General features: G+C 47.8%; 12 protein-coding genes across 12 annotated transcripts; 8 read left to right on the forward strand and 4 right to left on the reverse strand.

Moving 5' to 3' along the window:
• Window positions 1-393: 393 nt before the first annotated feature.
• Window positions 394-877, reverse strand: EV420DRAFT_1635916 (uncharacterized protein; the record flags this gene model as incomplete). The annotated part of the gene is made up of 3 exons (XM_060476508.1): window positions 394-489; window positions 558-737; window positions 788-877. The coding sequence occupies 3 exons, from the start codon at window positions 875-877 to the stop codon at window positions 394-396; spliced, it is 366 nt and encodes a 121-aa protein (XP_060337470.1).
• Window positions 878-2,369: 1,492 nt separating this feature from the next.
• EV420DRAFT_1758790 (cytochrome P450 monooxygenase) lies at window positions 2,370-4,591 on the forward strand (the record flags this gene model as incomplete). The annotated part of the gene is made up of 6 exons (XM_060480565.1): window positions 2,370-2,432; window positions 2,496-3,015; window positions 3,070-3,458; window positions 3,513-4,030; window positions 4,085-4,184; window positions 4,233-4,591. 6 exons carry the CDS (start codon window positions 2,370-2,372, stop codon window positions 4,305-4,307), a joined length of 1,665 nt encoding a protein of 554 aa, XP_060337471.1. The 3' UTR covers window positions 4,308-4,591.
• A 2-nt stretch (window positions 4,592-4,593) lies between these two features.
• Window positions 4,594-5,606, reverse strand: EV420DRAFT_1758791 (uncharacterized protein). Its single transcript, XM_060480566.1, has 4 exons — window positions 5,495-5,606; window positions 5,270-5,434; window positions 5,020-5,219; window positions 4,594-4,970 (listed from the first exon to the last, which is right to left on the reverse strand). The coding sequence occupies exons 2-4, from the start codon at window positions 5,297-5,299 to the stop codon at window positions 4,961-4,963; spliced, it is 240 nt and encodes a 79-aa protein (XP_060337472.1). The 5' UTR covers window positions 5,300-5,434; window positions 5,495-5,606; the 3' UTR covers window positions 4,594-4,960.
• A 536-nt stretch (window positions 5,607-6,142) lies between these two features.
• On the forward strand, window positions 6,143-7,168 carry EV420DRAFT_1505958 (uncharacterized protein). The gene is made up of 3 exons (XM_060471301.1): window positions 6,143-6,416; window positions 6,468-6,583; window positions 6,635-7,168. Exons 1-3 carry the CDS (start codon window positions 6,314-6,316, stop codon window positions 6,950-6,952), a joined length of 537 nt encoding a protein of 178 aa, XP_060337473.1. The 5' UTR covers window positions 6,143-6,313; the 3' UTR covers window positions 6,953-7,168.
• Window positions 7,169-7,254: 86 nt separating this feature from the next.
• Window positions 7,255-9,382, forward strand: EV420DRAFT_1626364 (cytochrome P450 monooxygenase; the record flags this gene model as incomplete). The annotated part of the gene is made up of 7 exons (XM_060476006.1): window positions 7,255-7,480; window positions 7,537-7,899; window positions 7,952-8,337; window positions 8,386-8,462; window positions 8,508-8,894; window positions 8,950-9,049; window positions 9,098-9,382. 7 exons carry the CDS (start codon window positions 7,255-7,257, stop codon window positions 9,170-9,172), a joined length of 1,614 nt encoding a protein of 537 aa, XP_060337474.1. The 3' UTR covers window positions 9,173-9,382.
• A 162-nt stretch (window positions 9,383-9,544) lies between these two features.
• Window positions 9,545-10,388, reverse strand: EV420DRAFT_1758794 (uncharacterized protein; the record flags this gene model as incomplete). The annotated part of the gene is made up of 3 exons (XM_060480567.1): window positions 9,545-9,999; window positions 10,066-10,248; window positions 10,299-10,388. 3 exons carry the CDS (start codon window positions 10,386-10,388, stop codon window positions 9,787-9,789), a joined length of 486 nt encoding a protein of 161 aa, XP_060337475.1. The 3' UTR covers window positions 9,545-9,786.
• EV420DRAFT_1505978 (uncharacterized protein) lies at window positions 10,361-10,731 on the reverse strand (the record flags this gene model as incomplete). Its single annotated transcript, XM_060471302.1, has 2 exons — window positions 10,361-10,461; window positions 10,518-10,731. A coding segment is annotated over one exon (214 nt), but the record flags the coding sequence as incomplete, so codon positions are not given.
• A 390-nt stretch (window positions 10,732-11,121) lies between these two features.
• EV420DRAFT_1505979 (uncharacterized protein) lies at window positions 11,122-11,849 on the forward strand (the record flags this gene model as incomplete). The annotated part of the gene is made up of 2 exons (XM_060471303.1): window positions 11,122-11,408; window positions 11,454-11,849. Coding segments are annotated over exons 1-2 (239 nt in total), but the record flags the coding sequence as incomplete, so codon positions are not given.
• Window positions 11,828-12,139, forward strand: EV420DRAFT_1635922 (uncharacterized protein; the record flags this gene model as incomplete). Its single annotated transcript, XM_060476509.1, has 3 exons — window positions 11,828-11,862; window positions 11,913-12,012; window positions 12,065-12,139. 3 exons carry the CDS (start codon window positions 11,828-11,830, stop codon window positions 12,137-12,139), a joined length of 210 nt encoding a protein of 69 aa, XP_060337478.1.
• A 593-nt stretch (window positions 12,140-12,732) lies between these two features.
• On the forward strand, window positions 12,733-14,745 carry EV420DRAFT_1617136 (cytochrome P450; the record flags this gene model as incomplete). Its single annotated transcript, XM_060475202.1, has 14 exons — window positions 12,733-12,818; window positions 12,869-12,984; window positions 13,037-13,128; window positions 13,176-13,316; window positions 13,396-13,485; window positions 13,524-13,544; window positions 13,579-13,734; window positions 13,790-13,934; window positions 13,990-14,024; window positions 14,079-14,189; window positions 14,248-14,285; window positions 14,339-14,505; window positions 14,567-14,678; window positions 14,727-14,745. The coding sequence occupies 14 exons, from the start codon at window positions 12,733-12,735 to the stop codon at window positions 14,743-14,745; spliced, it is 1,329 nt and encodes a 442-aa protein (XP_060337479.1).
• A 1,356-nt stretch (window positions 14,746-16,101) lies between these two features.
• On the forward strand, window positions 16,102-17,903 carry EV420DRAFT_1474308 (cytochrome P450 monooxygenase; the record flags this gene model as incomplete). Its single annotated transcript, XM_060469198.1, has 7 exons — window positions 16,102-16,158; window positions 16,181-16,331; window positions 16,388-16,747; window positions 16,803-17,188; window positions 17,237-17,313; window positions 17,368-17,754; window positions 17,810-17,903. 7 exons carry the CDS (start codon window positions 16,102-16,104, stop codon window positions 17,901-17,903), a joined length of 1,512 nt encoding a protein of 503 aa, XP_060337480.1.
• A 2,222-nt stretch (window positions 17,904-20,125) lies between these two features.
• EV420DRAFT_1505995 (uncharacterized protein) lies at window positions 20,126-20,739 on the forward strand (the record flags this gene model as incomplete). Its single annotated transcript, XM_060471304.1, has 3 exons — window positions 20,126-20,436; window positions 20,493-20,608; window positions 20,664-20,739. The coding sequence occupies exons 1-3, from the start codon at window positions 20,325-20,327 to the stop codon at window positions 20,736-20,738; spliced, it is 303 nt and encodes a 100-aa protein (XP_060337481.1). The 5' UTR covers window positions 20,126-20,324.
• Window positions 20,740-20,772: the final 33 nt, after the last annotated feature.

A 20,772-nucleotide genomic window follows, 5' to 3' on the forward strand; every position in this document is an offset into this window, starting at 1 on the left:
TATTAGGAATGGGCGTAATTCCAAAAGCTTTTACCTCCTGGCATTATTGGATTCATCTGGTGCAAGAAATTAGCTGAGATAGATCTTAAGTTTAACAAGCTATGTTCCTTTACGCTGGGTGCTCTCGATACGAGAGGCAAGGCATAAATATCAAAGGACGGTGTATAGCATAGTATGGAACCGTGAGACGGAGTTGTAACCACCAGGACTAATGTGATGAATGACGCCCCCGTCTATGCCTGCCGGTTGTGTGTCTGGCAATCTTCAAGGTGAACCCTTGTCTTTGGCTCAGACGAGGTGAATATTGGATGTGTCGGTCCATTTACATGGTTGAATCCTCACCCCTAAACCAGGAAAGGGATAAAGCCGTATGGGCGAGGAGGTTTATTGATTCTATGGCAGCGGTCCACGCACGAGTGTGTTATCGATGACTTCAGTGGCCTGGGCGGTCTGGATAATCTCCTTCAAGACCGTATGGTTCAGGACAAGCTAGATTTCGGCGATGAGAAATGAGTCGGGGACGAGGACAAAGTGACCTACCAATTACGCTTGCCTACTCGTGCGCCGCCGTAGCGTTCTGATGATATTTCAATCAAGGTAGAGTCGGAGAAAGACGACGATGGTTCAACCGTCGAGTATTGTGTGGTAACGACTTCGACCTTGACCGCAACGGGAATGCGAGGATATTCCGGCACGGCAGTGCATGACGTGCGGAATGTGATAAGAGCGAGAATGTCCTATAAAATATGTAAGACGAGGAAGATAGGTCTAGATAAAAAGCACGTACCTTTACGAAGACCATGACGGATAGTACCATTGCAATAGCGATGGCGAACAAGTAACTGGTGGTTTGGATAAGTTGGTTGTTGGTAATCATGTTTGTGTTGTGTGAGGGAGGTTGAGTGAATGGCGAGGGTGTACATACGCCAGAGAGGCCTCTACCCTATCTTTTGATCGTTGTGAGTCTGGAGCAGAAGCTCGTACAGCGAGACAAGTGTCTCACTGATGAGAAGGGAGTCGTGTTTATTACGGAATCTCTTTAAAATATTCTTGAAAGATTCCTCTGGGTTTCTAAGCTTACAGACACATCTCGTCAAGCTGTTTGCGTCAAAACGTAAACTGTCCAAGTCAGTCGGCGTTGTGAAGTCGTGTTGTGGGTCCATATGGTGACTGAAGGAGGAAAAAGACTCCGTGGAGGCAGACAGAAATAGGGGGTACCTCCGTATTTTCGAAACTGAAACGAGTCAGAGTGGTAGCCAACCGAAGTCGGAGAGTTCCGAAGACTCCAAAGCAATATACATCCTGAGCCCCCAAGCATCCGATGTGTCTCAGTAAATTTCAACCCAGCTTTGACGTGCTGGAGCCGCTTAACGTTACCCTCTGACCAACTCTGACCGTGTTCATGTTCGCGAAAGAGAAGAATAACGCCCTGCAAGAAAAAAGAGGCAGCTAGAGTGCCGTCTGACAGTGATAGTGTCCTTTCGGGCCGGCCCCTATAGAACGCGAAAGTGGCGTGGAAATTAGCTTCCTTTTCTGACTTTGTACGAATTCAGGGTTGCTTTCAACGCCCATGATCCACGTTACGTGCCATCCCGGCTCGTTATTGTTTTGCCTCGAGGCTCGGTCAATTCCTCAAACATGTTTCCCTGGGAGCGAAATTCTAAGTACACTTGCAGGCCACACCAAGTGACTGTGCTTGATGCGCACCGTTGCGTTTCCTCCCCCCCGCTCGACTAACTCTTATCTGCTTCCAGACCTGACCTCATTGGAGGTGCCCAGATAGGGCTTGAGTGCCGCCCAACTTCCGGCCTAATAAGTAGCCAGAAGGATTGATTCTTTGACTGCTGATGATCATTAACGGCTCAGTCGGTACTTGTTCCGCACTTTCCTGGCATTGAAAGTGCGCAGCGGCAGAAGTACATTTTGTTGGATGTCGACTGCTCTGTCCGCAAACCAGGTCAGAAGACTGCTCATGCACGATCCGGTTGATCTAAGTAGGAATCAACGGTAGCAACTACACTCGAAGACAAATGAAATTTGACTCGTCGGCTAATGAGAGCGACTCGCCGGGAAGTGTTTTCACTGATTCAGTAAGTTTCTATATCGAACTTTTGTGACAAATATCTTCTCAAGGACGAATGTTTGTTCGAGAATTGGAGGCATGCCGCCGAATGAACTCCAGCCGTTGTCATTTCTCTGACACAATGTATTGTATATTTCCGATTCCGATGCTTGGACCTGTCATCATAAGGCTTCGAAGGAAGAAGGCTTGGTGTCAACATGACCGTGCCAAGTCATAACGGTGTACTCCGTTTCGTTGAGGCATAATAGTATAAAAGGCCTTCGTATCAAGCAGCTGCAGAACAATAATGTTCTATCCTAGCCTGGAATCGTTGCATGCCGACCTCCCGACAGTTATCACCACTATTATTGTATTAGCCATCTTGGTTCATCTGATCCCGTACCTAATCGACTCTCATCGACTCCGCTCGTAGTATCCTGGTCCTCTGCTCGCAAAATTTTCCGATGCATGGCTAGCTTATGTGGCTTACCAAGGATATCGTTCGGAAGTCGTTCATAACCTCCATAGGCAATACGGTCTGTTCACTCTGGGATCTGTTCACTCTCGTCAATGGCTAATTGTTATTCCTCAAGGACCCTTCGTTCGATTAGCGCCTAATCACATTTCTGTGGCGTTGTCGGACGCACTACCAGTGGTATACGGGCACGGCCATGGGACACTGAAGTCGTCGTTCTATGACGTGTTTGCGTCCACATCTCCAGGACTGTTCGATACTCGCGATCGCAAGACACACACTCGCAAACGAAAGATCATCTCGCATACTTTTTCGCAGAAGAGTGTACTGGAGTTTGAGCCACATGTACGCAGTTATGTCAGCCAACTTCTGGGACATTGGGATAAGTTGTATGATAAAAGTCTGAAAGGGATGTCGGGCAAGGAAGGAAATGGTTGGACAGGTCGTAACGGAAGGCTTTGGTTGGACTGTTTCCCGTGTAGGTGGGCTTCCGCTATTGTTCTCGTCTCGTACTGACTGTTGGCTTTCGCAGGGGCGAATTATCTCACGTTCGACATCATCGCTGATCTAGCGTTTGGGGCTCCTTTCGGGATGATCATGGCAGGCAAAGATTCTGCTCTGGTGCCTAAGGATCAACATACTGCGATGGATTCTTACGGGAAGGTGGGCACAAATTATGCTACGAAGGAGGTCGCAGTCATCAAAACTGTGGGTGGTGCATCGGAGACGTTCCCGGTGACTATGGGTGCTGTACCCGGGTGGTGGAGGACACTGCTCGGGAGAAGTCCGTTCCTTCGAGAGGGCGGAGAGGACTTCAAAGCCATCGCGGGATTGGCAATCGTGGCTGTGTCGAAGAGATTGGAGGTACCGACAGACAAGAACGATTTGCTCAACAAGCTGCAAGCTGCGAGGGATGAAGACGTGAGTACCTTTCATCCGATACCTCTTCGGCCTTGACCTGTTTTATTTACCAAGGGCAACCCAATGTGCAAAGAAGAACTTACTGCAGAAGCGGTGACGCTTCTTGCTGCCGGAGGTGATACCACCGCGAAGCAAGTCCTTTTCTTTTCAATGAGTACAGTACACAAACTCAATTATTTGCTTAGCACTACTTCTGCCATCATCTACTACCTCGCGCGCTCCCAGAGTGTACAAGAAAAACTCCAGAAGGAGCTGGACGAACATCTTGATTCCGACGTCGCTACAGTCGAGCAAGTTAAAGGACACTCTTATTTGCAAGCAGTCATCAACGAGGGGCTACGAGTGTATTCTACACTGGCTATGGGGCTTCCCCGCGAAGCACCTGAGGGTGGGATAATGATTTTAGGAAACTACTTCCCCGGTGGTACGATTATCAGTGTCCCTACTTATACCATCAATCGGGACCCAACCGTATTTGGTGACGACGTGGAGGAATTTAGGCCTGAGAGATGGCTCGAGCCCGGCAGTGCTGCAATGTTGAAGGTGTTTAGTCCATTCTCTGTTGGTCCTCGGTATGTGATCTCGGTTTCTTAATGAGGTTGAGGGCTGCATTTATACCGTCATAGGGGATGTATCGGGCGTAATCTGGCGAATATGGAGCTGCAGCTCATCATCGGATCGATTTTGAGACACTTCCATTTCGTGTTGGAGAATCCTGATGAAATTGTGAGTGCTGATTTTTTCCTGGTATGTTTCTCGCTGATTTGGGGTTAGTTCGAGGTACATGAAGGTTTCGTCAGGAAACCCGTTACTTGCCGCGTTGGTATGCGGCGACGTGAAGTGCTTTAGATCATCGCGAAGAGACGTTTAACAATTTCTTCTATATACTATAAGCACTCGTGAATTCAGCTCTGGAATCCTAACGCACGGCTGCTAGCTTTCATACATGTTGCTGTTATGAAAGACCTTTCGTCTGCTAATATTATTGTCGTTTCCGAAGATCCGACCGCTGACCAACCTATTCCAGTGTGAGGGAGACACCCTTCTCTTCTCGGATCAGATATATCAGGCGAGAATATTTTTTTTGAGCTTATACTGACATGTTTAACAGCCTACAACTCAATTGTTTCAAGGTAAATTCTTTTCATATGACACTATTTCGAAAACAAGGTTTGAACATATCGAAATATGCAAAACAGATTGTATAGTATGCGACAGAACTATAACGACTGCAATGACCTGTATGATTGATCATGGTGTCTAATGCCTTAATCTACTTCCTCGCCCACTGGACATATTCTCCATCCTTAAGTAGAAATAGACGTGTCTGGCTCGCACGACGTGACTATTGAGCCTGTCGTACAATCCGAATCCTCGACTATGAGGGAATGGAATCATATACGCGAGGGTGCTGATTGATAAGACAATCATCTTTGCACGGAGAAAGGGCTATCGTTGACAGTCTTGGTAGTGATGTCGACCGTTAATCAATATTGTATAATTTAGGACAAGCTAAATGCACCAATGAGATGTCGCCAACGACAATGACCAACTGACTTACCAGTTACGCTTGCCTATTCGTGTGCCGCTGTAGCATTCCGATGATACTTTAATCAAAGTAGAGTTGGAGAATACCGACGACGAAGGTTCAATCGTCGAGTATTGTGTGGTGGTGACTTCGACCTTGACCATAACGGCAATGCGAGGATATTCCGGTGCGTCAGCAGATGGCGCGCGGAATGTGATGAGAGTGAGGATGTCCTGTAAAACAGGTAAGATGAGGTCAATAGGTGTACGCACGGAGCACATACCTTTACGAAGACCGTGACGGATAGTGCCATTGCAATTGTGATGGCGAACAGGTAACCGGTGGTTTGGATAAGTTGGTTGTTGGTATATTCATGTTTGTGTTGAGTGAGGGAAATTGACCGAATTGGGGGGGTATATATACGCCAAGAGGGGTAACTACCCCTACCCTTTGATCGCAGTGAGTCTTGGAGCAGAAGCTTGTATAGTGAAACAAGAGTCTCACCAACCTCGACAAGGAGATGTAAGAAAAGTACTTTTAACTCTTCACTTGCGAGCTTTGAAATGCTTTCCGTTGAGTCAGTTGCGTTGACCCTATCTTTCCAGGTCCGTCGGCAACGCAGAGTTGTGTTGTAGGTCCATATGATGTCCGACGGAAGAATAAAAGACTCCGCGGAGGCAATGCAAGACAGGAATCGGGACTACCGATTGAAACTGAAACTCAATTTAGGTACCGCTCCAAAGCTTCAGAGTCCAAGTTAACATCAATTGGTGCTGCATTGCCGGAGGGAATCCAGTAACGTCCATCAATTGATGAAAGGGTTACAGATCAGAGAACTAGGATCTATTCATACGGTACCAGTCGATGTTAATCTTGTTAATGGAGTAGATGAAGAAATATTCGCGTACGGCCAGAGATGCCAGAGATGTAGAACTGGTATCGCTTGGCTTCCAGTGAAAGGCAAGTCTTGCGAAGCGAGGAGTGAATTGAGAAGTACCGGCCTACATCGCGAAGAAGGCCTGATAGCAAAGTGGCAGGAAGGCAGTGGGTGCACACAGAACGTGAAGATAAAAATCACGAAAAGTGAGCTTGTCGGAGCTCGGGTCCGAAGTCCCGAAGTGGCCAAACGCTCGACCGACCCTAAAGCTAGAGTCGTCCTTGCCTTCCTACTATCACGTCCATTCTCGTCCAGGTTCCAGATGTCCTCTATACGGCCCAGAAATTATCACACTTATACTCGAGATGCCACTTGAAAAAAATCTCAAATTCGCGTGGTATTTTGGCCGTCGAAAACAATGAAATATCTTCGAACAATGCCAGCTATAAAATGTCGCTGGACACTTCTCTCTACTACCTTACCGCCATGTCCACCCCCTGCATATGCAGTATCTGCCTCTCCGAGTTTGTTGACCCCGTTTGCACGCCCTGCGGTATGCTCCGTCCGCTCTCATTACGACTCTAACTCTGATTATCAGTGGCAGGACATATCTATTGCTTTAGTTGCATCACACAAGCTACGAGCATTCTACGTAACGAAGTATCCACCACAGCCCCGTGCCCTGCCTGTCGCAAGCCATTCTCTATACGTGACGACCCCGTTCGTGCCCCTCCTCTCCATCAATCAACTAAAAGCTGACCAAACATTTAGCTATCACGCGATTTTCATGAATACTTTGGCTACCCCCTCCGGAGGCTCTACCTGAATGGACTGCGGGTCAACTCTGAGGACCAATTGAAGAGACTGGAGGAACGCATCGCGACCTTGGAGCGAGAGAATCAACGACTGCGAATCAAGAACTTGTTACTGCTAGCTCTATATATGCGCCAGCAAAGTGAGTGGAATAGTCGGTCTGTGCCATGGCTTGCACGCACGCCCCATACGGGTGAAGCGGGTTCAGGGTCCCCGTCACGGGTCCCACGAGAGGAACATAATCCGGTACGCATCAGGTGGATGGTGAACATGTGAGTTTTTATCAGCCTGGAGCTTGAAATTAATGCCCATGCTGTCGTAGGTTTGAATTAGTGATGATGGTTGACTCGGAACGAAGGTATATTCTGTCGTGCGGTGTAGGGACAGTGGGTGGTCGGAGTTAAGATACAATAGGTACGAAAATGTCAAAGTAAAGTAAAATGGCAAATAGGTATAAATAAGATGTGGCGTTGAAGCCGTGAAATCAAACCGTCAATACTTTCCGACAGGCGTTGATGTAACCGTGTCAAAGCATAGCAGTACCCTCTGAATCTCTGAGACGTAGCCACAGAACAACAATGTTCCATCCTAGCTTCGAATCGTTGCATACCGATCTCCCGACAGTTATTGCTACTGTTATTGTATTGGCCATCCTGGTTCATCTGGTACCCTACCTCATCGACTCTCATCGACTTCGCTCATATCCTGGTCCTCTCGTCGCAAAGTTTTCCGATGCATGGCTGGGATCCGTGGGATACCACGGACATCTTTCGGAGGTTGTTTATGATCTGCATCGCAAATATGGTCAATCAATGTTGAGATCTTTTCGCGCTCTTCTAGTCTAATTTGTGTGCCTGAAGGTCCCTTTGTCCGTATAGCGCCCGATCACATTTCTGTGGCTCTGTCGGATGCGGAGCCCTTGGTGTACGGGCACGGAAGCGGGGCACTGAAGTCATCATTCTATGATGTGTTTGCGAGAACATCGAGCCGTTCCCTATTTGACGTTCGCGATCGCCAGGCCCATACTCGCAAACGAAAGATCATCTCGCATACTTTTTCGCAGAAGAGCGTACTGGAGTTTGAGCCGCATGTACGCAGTTACGTCAGTCAACTTCTGGGACGGTGGGACAAGCTATATGACAAAGCTCTCAAAGGCATGTCGGGAGAGGAAGGTGAAGGCTGGACAGGTCGTGATGGGAGGATGTGGTTGGACTACTTGCCATGTAAGTGAGCCTCTTGCATTTTCCATCTCGTGCTTACCACTGCCATTCGTAGGGGCAAACTATCTTGCGTTCGATATCATCGGTGATCTAACGTTTGGTGCTCCATTCGGAATGATTGCAGCAGCGAAAGATTTTGCTCTGGTGCCTAAAGATCAACACTCCGTTTTGAGCTCCTACGGGAAAGTAGGGGCAAAGTATGCCACAAAAGAGATCGAGGCTATCAAGACTTTAACTAGTGGAGCGCCCTTCGTGGTGACGGCGGGACCTTTACCTGGGTGGTGGAGGCCACTCGTCAAGCGCACCCCATGGCTTTGGCAGGCCGGAAAAGACTTCGACGCCATAGTAGGGATGGCGATGGTGGCGGTAGCGAAGAGGTTGGAAGTACCGACAGACAGGAACGATTTCCTTAGCAAGCTGCTAGCCGGAAAAGACGAAGATGTGAGTAGCTTCTTGCCAATTAATCTGCAACCGTGCTGAATTTATTAGGGCAACCCAATGGGTCGCGAAGAGGTCACTGCGGAAGCGTTGAATCTTCTTATTGCAGGATCTGATACCACTGCCAAGTAGGTCCTCTGTTCCGTCAATGCCAAACTCAATGATCTACTCAGATCTGCATGTACTATCGTCTATCTTCTCGCGCGGACACCGAGCGTACAGGGCAAACTTCAGAAAGAGCTGGACGAGTACCTGGGCTCTGATGTCGCTACAGCCGAGCAGGTGAAGAACCTCCCTTACTTGCAAGCCGTTATCAATGAAGGGCTGCGACTGTATCCCGCGGTGGCTATGGGGCTTCCTCGTGTAGCACCTGAGGGCGGGATGATGATTTTAGGAAATCACTTCCCTGCTGGTACGGTTGTCAGTGTCCCTACTTATACAATCCATCGGGACCCAGCGGTGTTTGGCGATGATGTCGAGGAGTTCAGACCCGAGAGATGGTTTGAACGTAACAGCGCCAGCATGTCTAAGGCATTTGCTCCGTTCTCTCTTGGCCCTCGGTATGTGATCTCGAGTTTCTTATCGATATTCAAGGTTGAGCTCACACCATCACAGGGCGTGTATTGGGCGTAATTTAGCGAACCTCGAGCTGCAGATTATCATTGCGTCAATTTTCAGGCGCTTCAATTTCGTTTTGGAAAATCCTGATGAAAAGGTGGGTGGCGGTACTTTCTTTGACTTGACTTGCTGACTTTTGGAAAAGCTCCAAGTATACGAGGGCTTCGTGGTGGAACTAGGACCTTGTCGTGTTGGTATAAAAGCACGCGAAGTGCTCTAGTTCAATATGGTAAGGTGTTGGGACCATAATATGTACATGTATGTGTGAATCCCGACAAGAATATATTGAAGCAGATGGCTATTCTCTCCGAATGTTGCCGTCGCGTTCAGAGATACTACCAAATGACCCCGAGTCACAGCATCGATGGGGATAAGTACTTTGTATCGAGTGGGGCAGCTGCTTACCATGCCTCACCATTTGACTACGAGTTCAGAGTAGAAATGAAATTCGACCGTCATGCGTCTGATCCGCTTATATTATTTTGGATAGCCTTTGCCACACAAGTCGCTACGGTTTACTCTGCGACGGTTCACTCAAACCGCTATTTATCTTCCAATCAGTTAAAGAATCGGCGTTCTCATTTTAGTCTCGAGGCCTTCAGTCGCTGAAGCGTTCATTGTCCAAGTAGATAGGCCTTGCGCGGATTCGCTTTTATTTCCAGTAGGTGATATTTCATAGCTAAGATTCAAACGTGGCGGCCCAAGGATGTACAGTACATGGCACTGTGGGGCAAGCTAGGGAGACTGCGAGTACCACCGGAAGAACGGTATCTGCCTCTCGCGTATTAGATATGTGCCCGATTTGACCATGAGGTGAACAAAGACGCATTCGTCTTAGGCTCGCACGAGGTAGTTTATTGGTGCCTCTTCACCTCTAGTACACCGCCAAACCTTCACCTCTCGACCACCCCTCGAAACGCGGTAAAGCCGTATAGATGAAGAGGCTACTAATTGAGGGGATGACGGTCCATGTATACTGGCAGGACCGCCTTTCTGGCCTGAACCATCCGCCGACAATGTTTCAAACTTCGTGTGGTTTAAAGCAAGCTAAATGAGGCAATTAGTGATGAACTAAGACAACGGCGAGATGACTTGCCTACTACACTTGCCTACTCGTGCGCCACTGTAGCATTCCGATGATACTTCAATCAAAGTAGAGTCGGAGAATACCGACGAGGAAGGTTCAATCATCGAATATTGTGTGGTAGTAACTTCGACCTTGACCATAACGGCGATGCGAGGATATTCCGGTGTGGCAGCGGATGGTGTGTGGAATGTGATAAGAGCGAGGATGTCCTGTCAAACAGGTAAGATGAGGTCAATAGGTGTACGCACGGAGCACATACCTTTACGAAGACCGTGACGGATAGTGCCATTGCAATCGCGATGGCGAACAAGTAACCGGTGGTTTGGATAAGTTGGTTGTTGGTAATCATGTTTGTGTTGAGGGAGGGAAGTTGAGTGAATAGCGGGGGTATATATACACCAAGAGGGGTATCTACCCCTACCCTTTGATCGCAGTGAATCTTGGAGCAGAAGCTTATATAGTGAAACAAAAGTCTCACCGACTTTGAGAAGGAGATTTACTACAAGTCCGTTTAGTTCTCCACCCGCGAGTTTAGAAATACTTTTCGTCGAGTCATTTGCGTTGACGTGACGTTTCCAGGTCCGTCGGCAACGCAGAGTTGTGTTGTGGGTCCGTATGATGTCCGACGGAAGAATAAAAGAGTCCGCGGAGGCAATGCAAGACAGAAATAGGGACCCAGTTGAAATGAATTCCACTCCGACGGAAAAAGAAAGAGCTTAATTTGGGTATCGCTCCAACGCTTCAGAGACTGGTTCGACTACGTTCGTGCTGCAGTGGTAGCTACTTGCCGGGTGAATCCAGTAGCGCCTATCAATCGATTAAAGGGCTACAGATCAGAGAAGAAACCAGAAATATAGCAGCAGAACTGGCGTCGCGTGGTTCAGTTAGCAAGATAAGTACTGTGGAGCTAGCACCGGGACGAGTGAATTGAGAATAACCGGCACCTCGCGAGGAGGGCCCGATAACAAAATGATACGAAGGCAGTGAATGTACTTGCAGAGAAATCATAAGTCAGTTTGTCGGGGCTCGGGTCCGAAGTCCCGAAACAGCCAACGCTCGACCGACCCTAAAGTTAAAGTCGTCCTTGCCTTTCTACCATCATGTCCATTCTCGTCCAGACCCCAGACGCCCTCTATATGCCCCAGAAATTATCGACACCTAAATTCGGGATGCCACCGGAGAAAGTTCTCAAATTTGCGTGGTGCGTTGGCTATTGAAAACAATGACAATATCTTCGAACAATGCACAACTATATGAAATGTCGCTGCTGAACGCCCCTCGAGCTCAGTACTACTCTGCCGTCATGACCGTCTCCTGTGTATGCAGCATCTGTCTCTCCGACTTTGTCGACCCCGTTTGCACGCCCTGTGGTACGCTCTGTCCGCTCTCATTACGACTCTGATTATCGGTGGCAGGACATGTCTATTGCTTTAGTTGCATCACACAAGCTACGAGCATTCTGCGTAACGAAGGATCGACCACAGCCCCATGCCCTACCTGTTGCAAGCCGTCCTCTATACGTGACGACCCCGTTGGTGCCCTTCCTCTAATAATCAACCAAAGGCTCCAGACATCTAGCTTTCACGCGACTTTCACGAATACTTCGGCTACCCCCCTCCGGAGGCTCTATACGAATGGACTACGGGTCAACTTTGAGGACCAATTGAAGAGACTGGAGGAGTGCATCGTGAGTTTGGAGCGAGAGAATCAACGGCTCCGAATGAAACACTTGTTGCTGCCATCTGGAAATATGCGCGATGAAAGCCAGAGGTACAGCCAATCTGTGCCATGGCTTGCACGCACACCCCGTCTGTTGGCCCTCGGTATGTCGAGCATCTTATCGATGTTCAGGGTTGAGCTCATATCATCACAGGACATGTATCGGGCGTAATTTGGCGAACCTCGAGCTGCAGATTATCATTGGGTCAATTTTCAAGCGCTTCCATATCGTTTTGGAGAATCCTGATGAAAAGGTAAGTAGCGGTGTTGTTTGACATGCCTCTTGCTGACTGACTTTTGGGTTAGTTCAAAGTACACGAGGGCGTCTTGAGAAAGCTGGTCGGATGTCGTGTTGGCCTGAAGAGACGCGAAGTTCTCTAGTTCATTACGATAAGCTTCTACGATCATTTCATGTGCAGTTTACACAAATTCAGTTGTGGAATGTAACGCTGATGGCTGTTTGTTTTCCTACATGGGTCTCTTCGTAACTGTGTCTTTGTGATTTCTCTTTGATATCTATGCTACGGGCGGCAAACAGGTGTAACTACTGATGTTGCCTGCAGAAAAAGCCCAATGCATTCCTGACCATTAAATTCCTGGCTTACTCCCACCACCCAATGTCCGTTTCCTAAACCTGAAATCCGAAATGGATGTTGATGACGAGTTTCCGTCTAGAGCTCATGAATCTGCGGGAGCAGGATGTATGCTGCGAAGTAAAATTTACGTTCTCTTCTGCGGAAGGCCAGCGCGTTCCTTCTGATGCCAATGTATCCTCACCATTCTTCATATTCCTTCTTTGGATCCGAGTATCCTTCGCAGACCAATCCACCGCTAGTTCACTTCGGGGTAGTGGCTCCTTTGATTGATACACGCTCACCAGACCAACCTCACCTGCGATGCGATGCGGGTTGACTTCGTACCTATTTTTGGATATTTAAGCGTCGTTATGGTGGATTCTCACGACTCTCATCACCATGCTTGCGACCCTCACTCTCGGGATCATCTTTCTCTGGGTCGTCCAGAAATCTATCAAGTTTTATCGAAATGTCAAAGTAGCTGAGTGAGTTGCGCATCTCTCAAATTTGTTACGAAATCACGGACACCTTGTAGGAACCACCTGGGATACCACACGATCCTCTACCATGAATATATTCTTTCCCACTTCCTTCCACCAATTCCTGGTTTGACGAGTGGTGCCAACTATATCTTTAACAAGAAATATGAAGGCGAGCAAATCCGTACGAACGTTATTCAAGCATCTACTAATCATTCTACTAGTGTACAAACAGACAGGGTGGGACATTGTTGCTTGCGTAACAGCATTCCCAGCGAGGATTGAATTCCTTATCGCGGACGCTACAATCGTCAAAGTATGACTTCATTGTATGCTCAAGGTTCTCCACTGACGGACTTCAAGGACATAACTGCAGCCCGCGTATCGTTCCCTAAGCCTGTGTTCATGTACCGCGGACTATCCATATTTGGTCCTAATATTGTCGCATCCGAAGGGGATACGTGGAAGAAATACCGAAAGATCAGCGCTCCGGCATTTTCTGATGTAAGTTCGTTCATCTAGGGATCCTCCTCACATCATTGTCTACATACCACAGAGAAATAACTGACTCGTATGGGAAGAGTCGTTGAAAATCACGGGGGACCTGATGAACACCGTCTGGAAGAATAAGGACGTGGTGGAAGTAGAGCATGTGGTTGATGTTACTCTCCCGGTAATTGCCGCATCACGCAACTCATTGAAGTGGTATAGATAGCCTTGAATGTCATTGGCGTGGCAGGCTTTGGTCGGAAAATGAATTGGCAAGCGAACACTGTCAGTCCCTCCGGGGCACACGATACCCTTTCATGACGCTTTGCATCTTGCCAGTACCGGAATAATTTTGAAACTCAGTATTCCCTCGTGGGCCATGGGGTTGACGCGCCAATGGGCTAAGGTGAGAGTTGCATTTGACGAGCTAGAGGTCAGTCAAAATCGCCCTTTCTTGAGTTCCTTGACCTCAACGAAGCTATGGAAAGTCGTACATGCTAGAAATGATCAGAAATCGGCGGACAGTGGCGAGGAAGGAGGAAAGATACGATTTATTCAGCAGTTTTCTGGATGCCAATGATGACAAAGCCTTCGTCGGAGGAGAGATTAAATTGACAGATCACGAATTACTGGGTATATTTCCATTTCATTGCATCTTGGTTCTTTGCAATTTAAGTCATTTCTCAAGGGAACATTTACATCTTCCTGCTTGCTGGACATGAAGTAAGTCGAAATTTGTGGCTAAGGGCGTTAATCATGGTACTCACATAATCATAGACTGCGGCCCATACACTGGCGTTTACATTTGTCCTGCTAGCGCTTTATCCAGATCAGCAGGAGATCCTTCACAGCCATATCAAGTCCATCATTCCTGACGGACGGAACCCGGTGTGTATTCTCCATTACAAGTTCCTTCCGCCCATTGATCATGCATCATGACCCACAGACCTATGAAGAAATGCCACTCTTCACACATTCCGTAGCGTGTGCAATTTTCCTTCATTATAATACAGCTCGGTGTTGAAAATCTTCTCTAGCGTAATTTACGAGAGTCTTCGCTTATTCCCGCCTGTGTCGTCAGTTCCTAAGATGAGCCCCAAGGATACCGTCTTGGTTTCCACCAACGAAGCGGGAGAGCGCAAGACGGTCCCCGTACCTCAGGGTGCTATAATGAGAATCGACGTGGTCGGGTTACATTATAATCGTGAGTCCATCGCTGGCCGGACCAAACTTCCGCACATCGTTTGACCTACCTTCAATTTCAGCGCATTACTGGAAAGACCCAGAGACGTTCAAGCCGTCGAGATTTCTGGATAATTGGCCCAGGGAAGCATTTATGCCATTCAGTCAGGGTGTGCGTGCATGTATGGGTCGGAAGTATGTCCTCCAGTCACTCAATGATAGACTACTAATGAGCATGTGTAGTGAGGGGGGCCGCCCCTAGATTTTTTGAAACTGAGGGTATTGCTGTACTCATGATGATCATCTCGAAGTACAAAATAACTGTCAGAGAAAAACCTGGGGTAACCTTTGGGGAACGAAAGGAAAGAATCTTGAAAAATAGACACGGTCTTACTTTGACAGTGAGTGTGCATTTCATCTTGGCTACTGCGTGTATATCTTCCTGATGTAAAATTGAAGGCCTGTTAATGCACCACTTGTGTTTACCAGACGAGAATGAAGTATATGGAGTTTTTGTGGTGTAGCCTACCTGCCACACGATTAATAGGTTTGCAGTATATCTTATACTTAGTACTCTCACCGTTGGACCAAGGGGGGGCTCTCTTTTCTAGATAAAGTAGGGAGAACTATCCTATCCGAATGGACCTTTTGACGAGATTATTCAAAGCCATTCAAATTTTGACATAAGCGTACATCAGGATAGCTAGGAACGATTCGTTCAAGCCACATTTCGGGACCCGGCATTTGCCGGTACTGCTTTATCTTCTCCCAATCAACAAGTTCCAACTTCAAAGATGTCGCTACCTACACCTACGTGGATCTTCGTCATTGAAAATTTCGAGCGTATCTTAGTGTCTCTCAATATGGACCGACAAGCCGCAGTATCAATCTCGTCTGCAAAAGAAAAAGGTCGATGAAAGAACGAGTCATGATTGTTTCAAGTCTGGATTTTCAAACTCTCGTAGAAGCTGCATAGAATCCCGCGTTTCTTTGCGTATGCCATGACTGACTCATTGCGGTCCAGAACGAGAGTACCATTCGACCCCGCGATGTATGAATTCATCGGCGAAGGTATGTATCCTCCTAAAGTTCGTCTGCTTCTTATTGCATGCCTGACACCCTTGGAGAATCCCATTAAATACGACTTGAATACGGGATCTCGCTTCCGGTCCAGGAAATCAGATGTATCCAAATACACTCTGATGCGGATAATCTTTGACTAATGACAATCACGACGACTCATCCGGTAGTTGTTCCACACCTTCCTGACATTCAAAGAGCACCGCTTTAGAAGGATATCGTGTCCGAGAAGTCGCTTCGCACTTTTCTTCGATACGTTTTTACTAAAACGGCAACGTGATGTCGACATTTTCTTCCTCTGTATGACAAATATCTTCTCAAGATTCAATGCTGCTGTCCACATGAGCCCCAGTCATCGTCATTTCCTTGACGCAATGCGTCGTATATTTCCGGGTCCGATGCTTTAGACCTATCATGTAGGAGGAAAAGTTCGGCGTTGATGTAACCGTGTAACCGTGTCAAAGCATAGCAGTACCCTCTGAATCTTTGAGACGTGGCCATATAAAAGGTCTTCGTATCAGGTAACAACAGCACAACAATGTTCCATCTCAGCTTTGAATCACTGCATACCGACCTCCCGACAGTTATCGCCACTGTTATTGCATTGGCCATCCTAGGTTCATCTGGTCCCCTACCTTCATCGACTCTCATCGACTTCGCTCAGTATCCTGGTCCTCTACGTCGCAAAGTTTTCCGATGCATGGCTGGGATACGTGGCTTACCACGAACATCTTTCGGAGGTTGTTCATGATCTGCATCGCAAATATGGTCAGTCCATGTTGAGATCTTTTCGTGCTCTTCAAGGCTAATTTATGTGACTGAAGGTCCCTTTGTCCGCATAGCGCCCAATCACATTTCTGTGGCCCTGTCGGATGCGCATCCCTTGGTATACGGGCACGGAAATGGGGCACTGAAATCGTCGTTCTATGATGTGTTTGCGAGCACATCCCGTTCCCTATTTGACATTCGCGATCGCCAGGCCCATACTCGCAAACGAAAGATCATCTCGCACGCTTTTTCACAGAAGAGCGTCCTCGAGTTTGAGCCGCATGTACGCAGTTACATCAGTCAACTGCTAGGACAATGGGACAAGCTATATGACAAGGCTCTCAAAGGAATGTCAGGGGAGGAAGGTGAAGGCTGGACGGGTCGTGATGGGAGGATGTGGCTGGACTGCTTGCCATGTAAATGAGCTTCCTCTTTCGTTTTCCACCTCGTGCTTACCGCTGCTGTTCGTAGGGGCAAACTATCTTACGTTCGATATTATCGGTGATCTGGTGTTTGGTGCTCCATTCGGGATGATCACAGCAGCGAAAGATTTTGCTCTGGTTCCTAAAGATCAACATGCCGTGTTGAGCTCTTACGGGAAAGTAGGGGCAGAGTATTCTACAAAGGAGATTGAGGCTATCAAGACTTTAGGTGGATCACAGCCCTTCGTGGCGACGGCGGGACCTTTACCTGGATGGTGGAGGCCACTAGTCAAATACACTCCATGGCTTTGGCAGGCAGGAAAAGACTTTGACGCCATGATAGGGATGGCGATGGTGGCGGTATCGAAGAGGTTGGAAGTACCGACAGACAGGAATGATTTGCTTAGCAAGCTGCTAGCCGGGAACGATGAAGATGTGAGTAGCTTTTTGCCAATTATTCTGCAATCGTGCTGAACTTATTAGGGCAATCCAATGGGTCGCGAAGAACTCACTGCAGAAGCGTTGACTCTTCTCATAGCAGGATCTGATACCACAGCCAAGTAGGCATTTTTCCGTTCCGTCAGTGCAACGCATAAACTCAATGATCTACCCAGCTCTACATGTGCCATTGTCTACCATCTCGCGCGCACACAGAGCGTACAAGAGAAACTTCAGAAAGAGTTGGACGAGCACTTGGGCTCTGACGTCGCTATAGCCGAGCAGGCGAAGAACCTCCCCTACTTGCAAGCAGTCATCAACGAGGGGCTGCGTCTGTATCCCGCGGTGGCTATGGGGCTTCCTCGTGTAGCACCTGAGGGCGGGATGATGATTTTAGGAAATTACTTCCCTGCTGGCACGATTGTCAGTGTCCCTACTTATACGATTCATCGGGACCCAGCGGTGTTTGGGGATGATGTCGAAGAGTTCAGACCTGAGAGATGGTTTGAACGTGACAGCGCCAGCATGTCTAAAGCGTTTAATCCGTTCTCTGTTGGCCCTCGGTATGTGATCTCTAGTTTTTTATCGACGTTCAAGCTTGAGCTTATACCATCACAGGGCATGTATTGGGCGTAATCTAGCGAACCCTCCAACTGCAGATCATCATTGCGTCAATTTTCAAGCGGTTCCATTTCGTTTTGGAGAATCCTGATGAAAAGGTGGTGGCGGTACTGTTTTTGACATGTGTCTTGCTGACTTTTGGATAAGCTCCAAGTGCGACGAGAGCTTCGTGAGGAAACCAGGTCCTTGTCGTGTTTGGATATAAAGCGCGCGAAGTGCTCTAGTTCATCATGGTAAGGTGTTGGGACCATAAAATGTACATGTATACGTGAATCCCGATGAGAATTTATTGAAGCGGAGGCTCTTTTCTCCGGTTAATGCCGTCGCTTTTAGAAATCCCACCAGATGACCCTGAGTCGCACCATCGAAGGAGATAAGTATTTTGTATCGAGGGAGGCAGCTACTTACCATGCGTCGCCATTTGAATCGAGTTCAGAGTGGAATTGACCGCCAGACCGCCTGATCCGCTTATATTATTCTGGATAGCTTTTGCTGCACAAGTCGCTACTCTGCGACAGTTCGCAACTGCCGTTTATTGTCCAACGGTCGAAGGACTGGTGTAATCCTTTTTTGGCCTTGGGACCTTCAGTCGCTGAAGCGCTCAGTGTTCAAGCAGATAAGATAGGCTTGAAAAATCTACTACTCGAGCAGATTCGCTTTTGTTTTCCGGTATGCGATGTGTCAATATTTTTTCATAGCTATATACTCAAATGTGCTTAAAAAAAATGCAGAAAAGATGTATAATACATGGCACAGTGGGACAGGCCAGGGAGACCGCGAATACCAGAAGAAGAATTGCGTTATATAATGCTGCGTACTAGACGTGTGCCCGGTCATCAAGCCTGAGATGAAATAAGACACTTTCGTCCAGGCTCGCATGAGGTGATTTATTGGTGCTTTTGCACCTCTACACCGCCAACCCTCACCCCTCGACCACTCCTCGAAAAGGGTAAAGCCGTCGAGAAAGGAGGCAAGGCAAATCGATAAGACAAGCGGTCCATGTACACTGACTGGGAAGACCGCCTTCCGGTTGACAAGGCTTCCAAACCTGGCTTCCTGGCCGGCAGACAACGTTTCAAAGTCCGTACGATTTAGAACAAGCTGAACGTGACAATTAGTGATGAACCATGACAACGACGAGATGACTTGGCCAGTTACACTTGCCTACTCGTGTGCCGCTGTAGCATTCCGATGATACTTCAATCAAAGTAGAGTCGGAGAATACCGACGACGATGGTTCAATCGTCGAATATTGTGTGGTAGTGACTTCGACCTTTACCATAACGGCAATGCGGGATACTCCGATGTGGCAGTAGAAACGACACGGAATGTGATAAGAGCGAGGATGTGTTCCTGTAAAAATAGGTGTAGCTGGAGGTCAGTAGGTATAACGCGTGGAGCACATACCTTTACGAAGACCGTGACGGATATTCCATTGCAATCGCCGATGGCTAACAGGTAACACGTAGTTTGGATAATTGGTTGTTGGAAATCATGTTTTGTGTGGGGCTGATAGAATTGAAGGATGCGGGGGTAAAATAACGCAGGTATCTACCCTACCCTTTGATCGCGTGAGTTTGAGCGGAAGCGTGTTGGTCAAAGTTTCACCACGAGAGGAGATTTAACAACAAGCTAGGCGTTCTTTTTAGTCTCACGCGAATCATCTGTCGAGCCATTGTTGGTCACCTTTCAGGTCCATCGGCGTCGCGCGAGTCATGTTGTGGGTCCATATGATGGCTGACGGAGAAAAAAAGAGTCGCACGGAGGCAATACAAGACAGAAATAAGGACTACCGATTGAAACTGAAATGCGAATTCCACTCCGACGGGAAAAAAAGAGAGAGTATAATTTAGGGTATCGCTCCAAAGCTTCAGAGACTAAGGCGACACTGGCTCGACTGTGTTCGTGCTGCAGTGGTGGCTACTTAGTACTTGAGAGGAAAGGGTCCTAACGTCCCGGATCAGTTGACCAAGAGGCTACAGATCAGAGAACTAGGACCTTTTCATACCGAACCAGTCCACGTTATAACGATCTTGTTATCAAGTAAATGAAGAAAGATTCGTGTCCGGCCAGAGAAGAAACTAGAAATGTAGAACTGGTGTCGCTTGATTCGAATGTCAAGGTAAGTATTGCGAAGCTAGCACCGGAATGAGTGAGTTGAGAATCGCGGCCTACGTCACAAAGAAGACTTGATACCAATCAAACGGAAGAAGGCAGTGAATGTACAGAGAACATGAAAATAAAAATCACGAAAAGTGAATTTGTCGGAATTCGGGTCCGAAGTCCCAAGTGGCCGAACACTCGACCGACCCTAAAGCCACAGTCGTTCTTGCCTCCCTACCATCATGTCCATTCTTATCCAGATACCTGTCTTCCTCTATTTACTCTTGAACATATACGTCAGCAATCATTGACATTTATGGTCAAGAGGCCACTCGGAAAATATGTCAAATTCGTGGTGCTTTGGCCATCAAAAACAATGACAATATCCACAGACAATGCACAGCTATAAATGTCGCTGCTGGATGCCTCTCGAGCTCTCTACTACTCTATCGCCATGTCCACCTCCTGCGTATGCAGCATCTGTCTCTCCGACTTTGTCGACCCCATTTGCACGCCCTGTGGTACGCTCGCTCTCTTCTCCTGGCATTAGGACTCCGACTCTGATTATCGGTGGCAGGACATGTTTACTGCTCGAATTGCATCGCACAGGCAACTAACATTCTGCGTAATGAGGGATCAACCACAACCCCATGCCCTGCCTGTCGCCAGCAGTTTTCCATACGCCACGACCCCGTGCATGCCCTTCCCTAACTTTGATCAACCGCAGGAAGGCTCATCAGACATCTAGCTTTCACGCGACTTTCCCGAATACTTCGGCTACCCTCCGGGGGCTGTACACGAATGGAATATGGGTCAATTTTGAGAACCAGGTGAAGAGAGTGGATGAGCGCATCGTG

Source organism: Desarmillaria tabescens (genome assembly GCF_030435595.1).
Source record: "Desarmillaria tabescens strain CCBAS 213 chromosome Unknown EV420scaffold_3, whole genome shotgun sequence".
Lineage (NCBI taxonomy): Eukaryota > Fungi > Basidiomycota > Agaricomycetes > Agaricales > Physalacriaceae > Desarmillaria > Desarmillaria tabescens.

Bases quoted from the DNA above. Each gene is read 5' to 3' on its own strand.
- EV420DRAFT_1758791 (XM_060480566.1), bottom strand. From the start codon at position 5,299: ATGGCACTATCCGTCACGGTCTTCGTAAAG. The intron at 5,220-5,269 runs GTATGTGCTCCG...CCTGTTTTACAG, and splicing joins CCGTCACGGTCTTCGTAAAG to GACATCCTCACTCTCATCAC.
- EV420DRAFT_1505958 (XM_060471301.1), top strand. From the start codon at position 6,314: ATGTCGCTGGACACTTCTCTCTACTACCTTACCGCCATGTCCACCCCC. The intron at 6,417-6,467 runs GTATGCTCCGTC...TATCAGTGGCAG, and splicing joins CCCCGTTTGCACGCCCTGCG to GACATATCTATTGCTTTAGT. The intron at 6,584-6,634 runs GTTCGTGCCCCT...CCAAACATTTAG, and splicing joins TCTCTATACGTGACGACCCC to CTATCACGCGATTTTCATGA.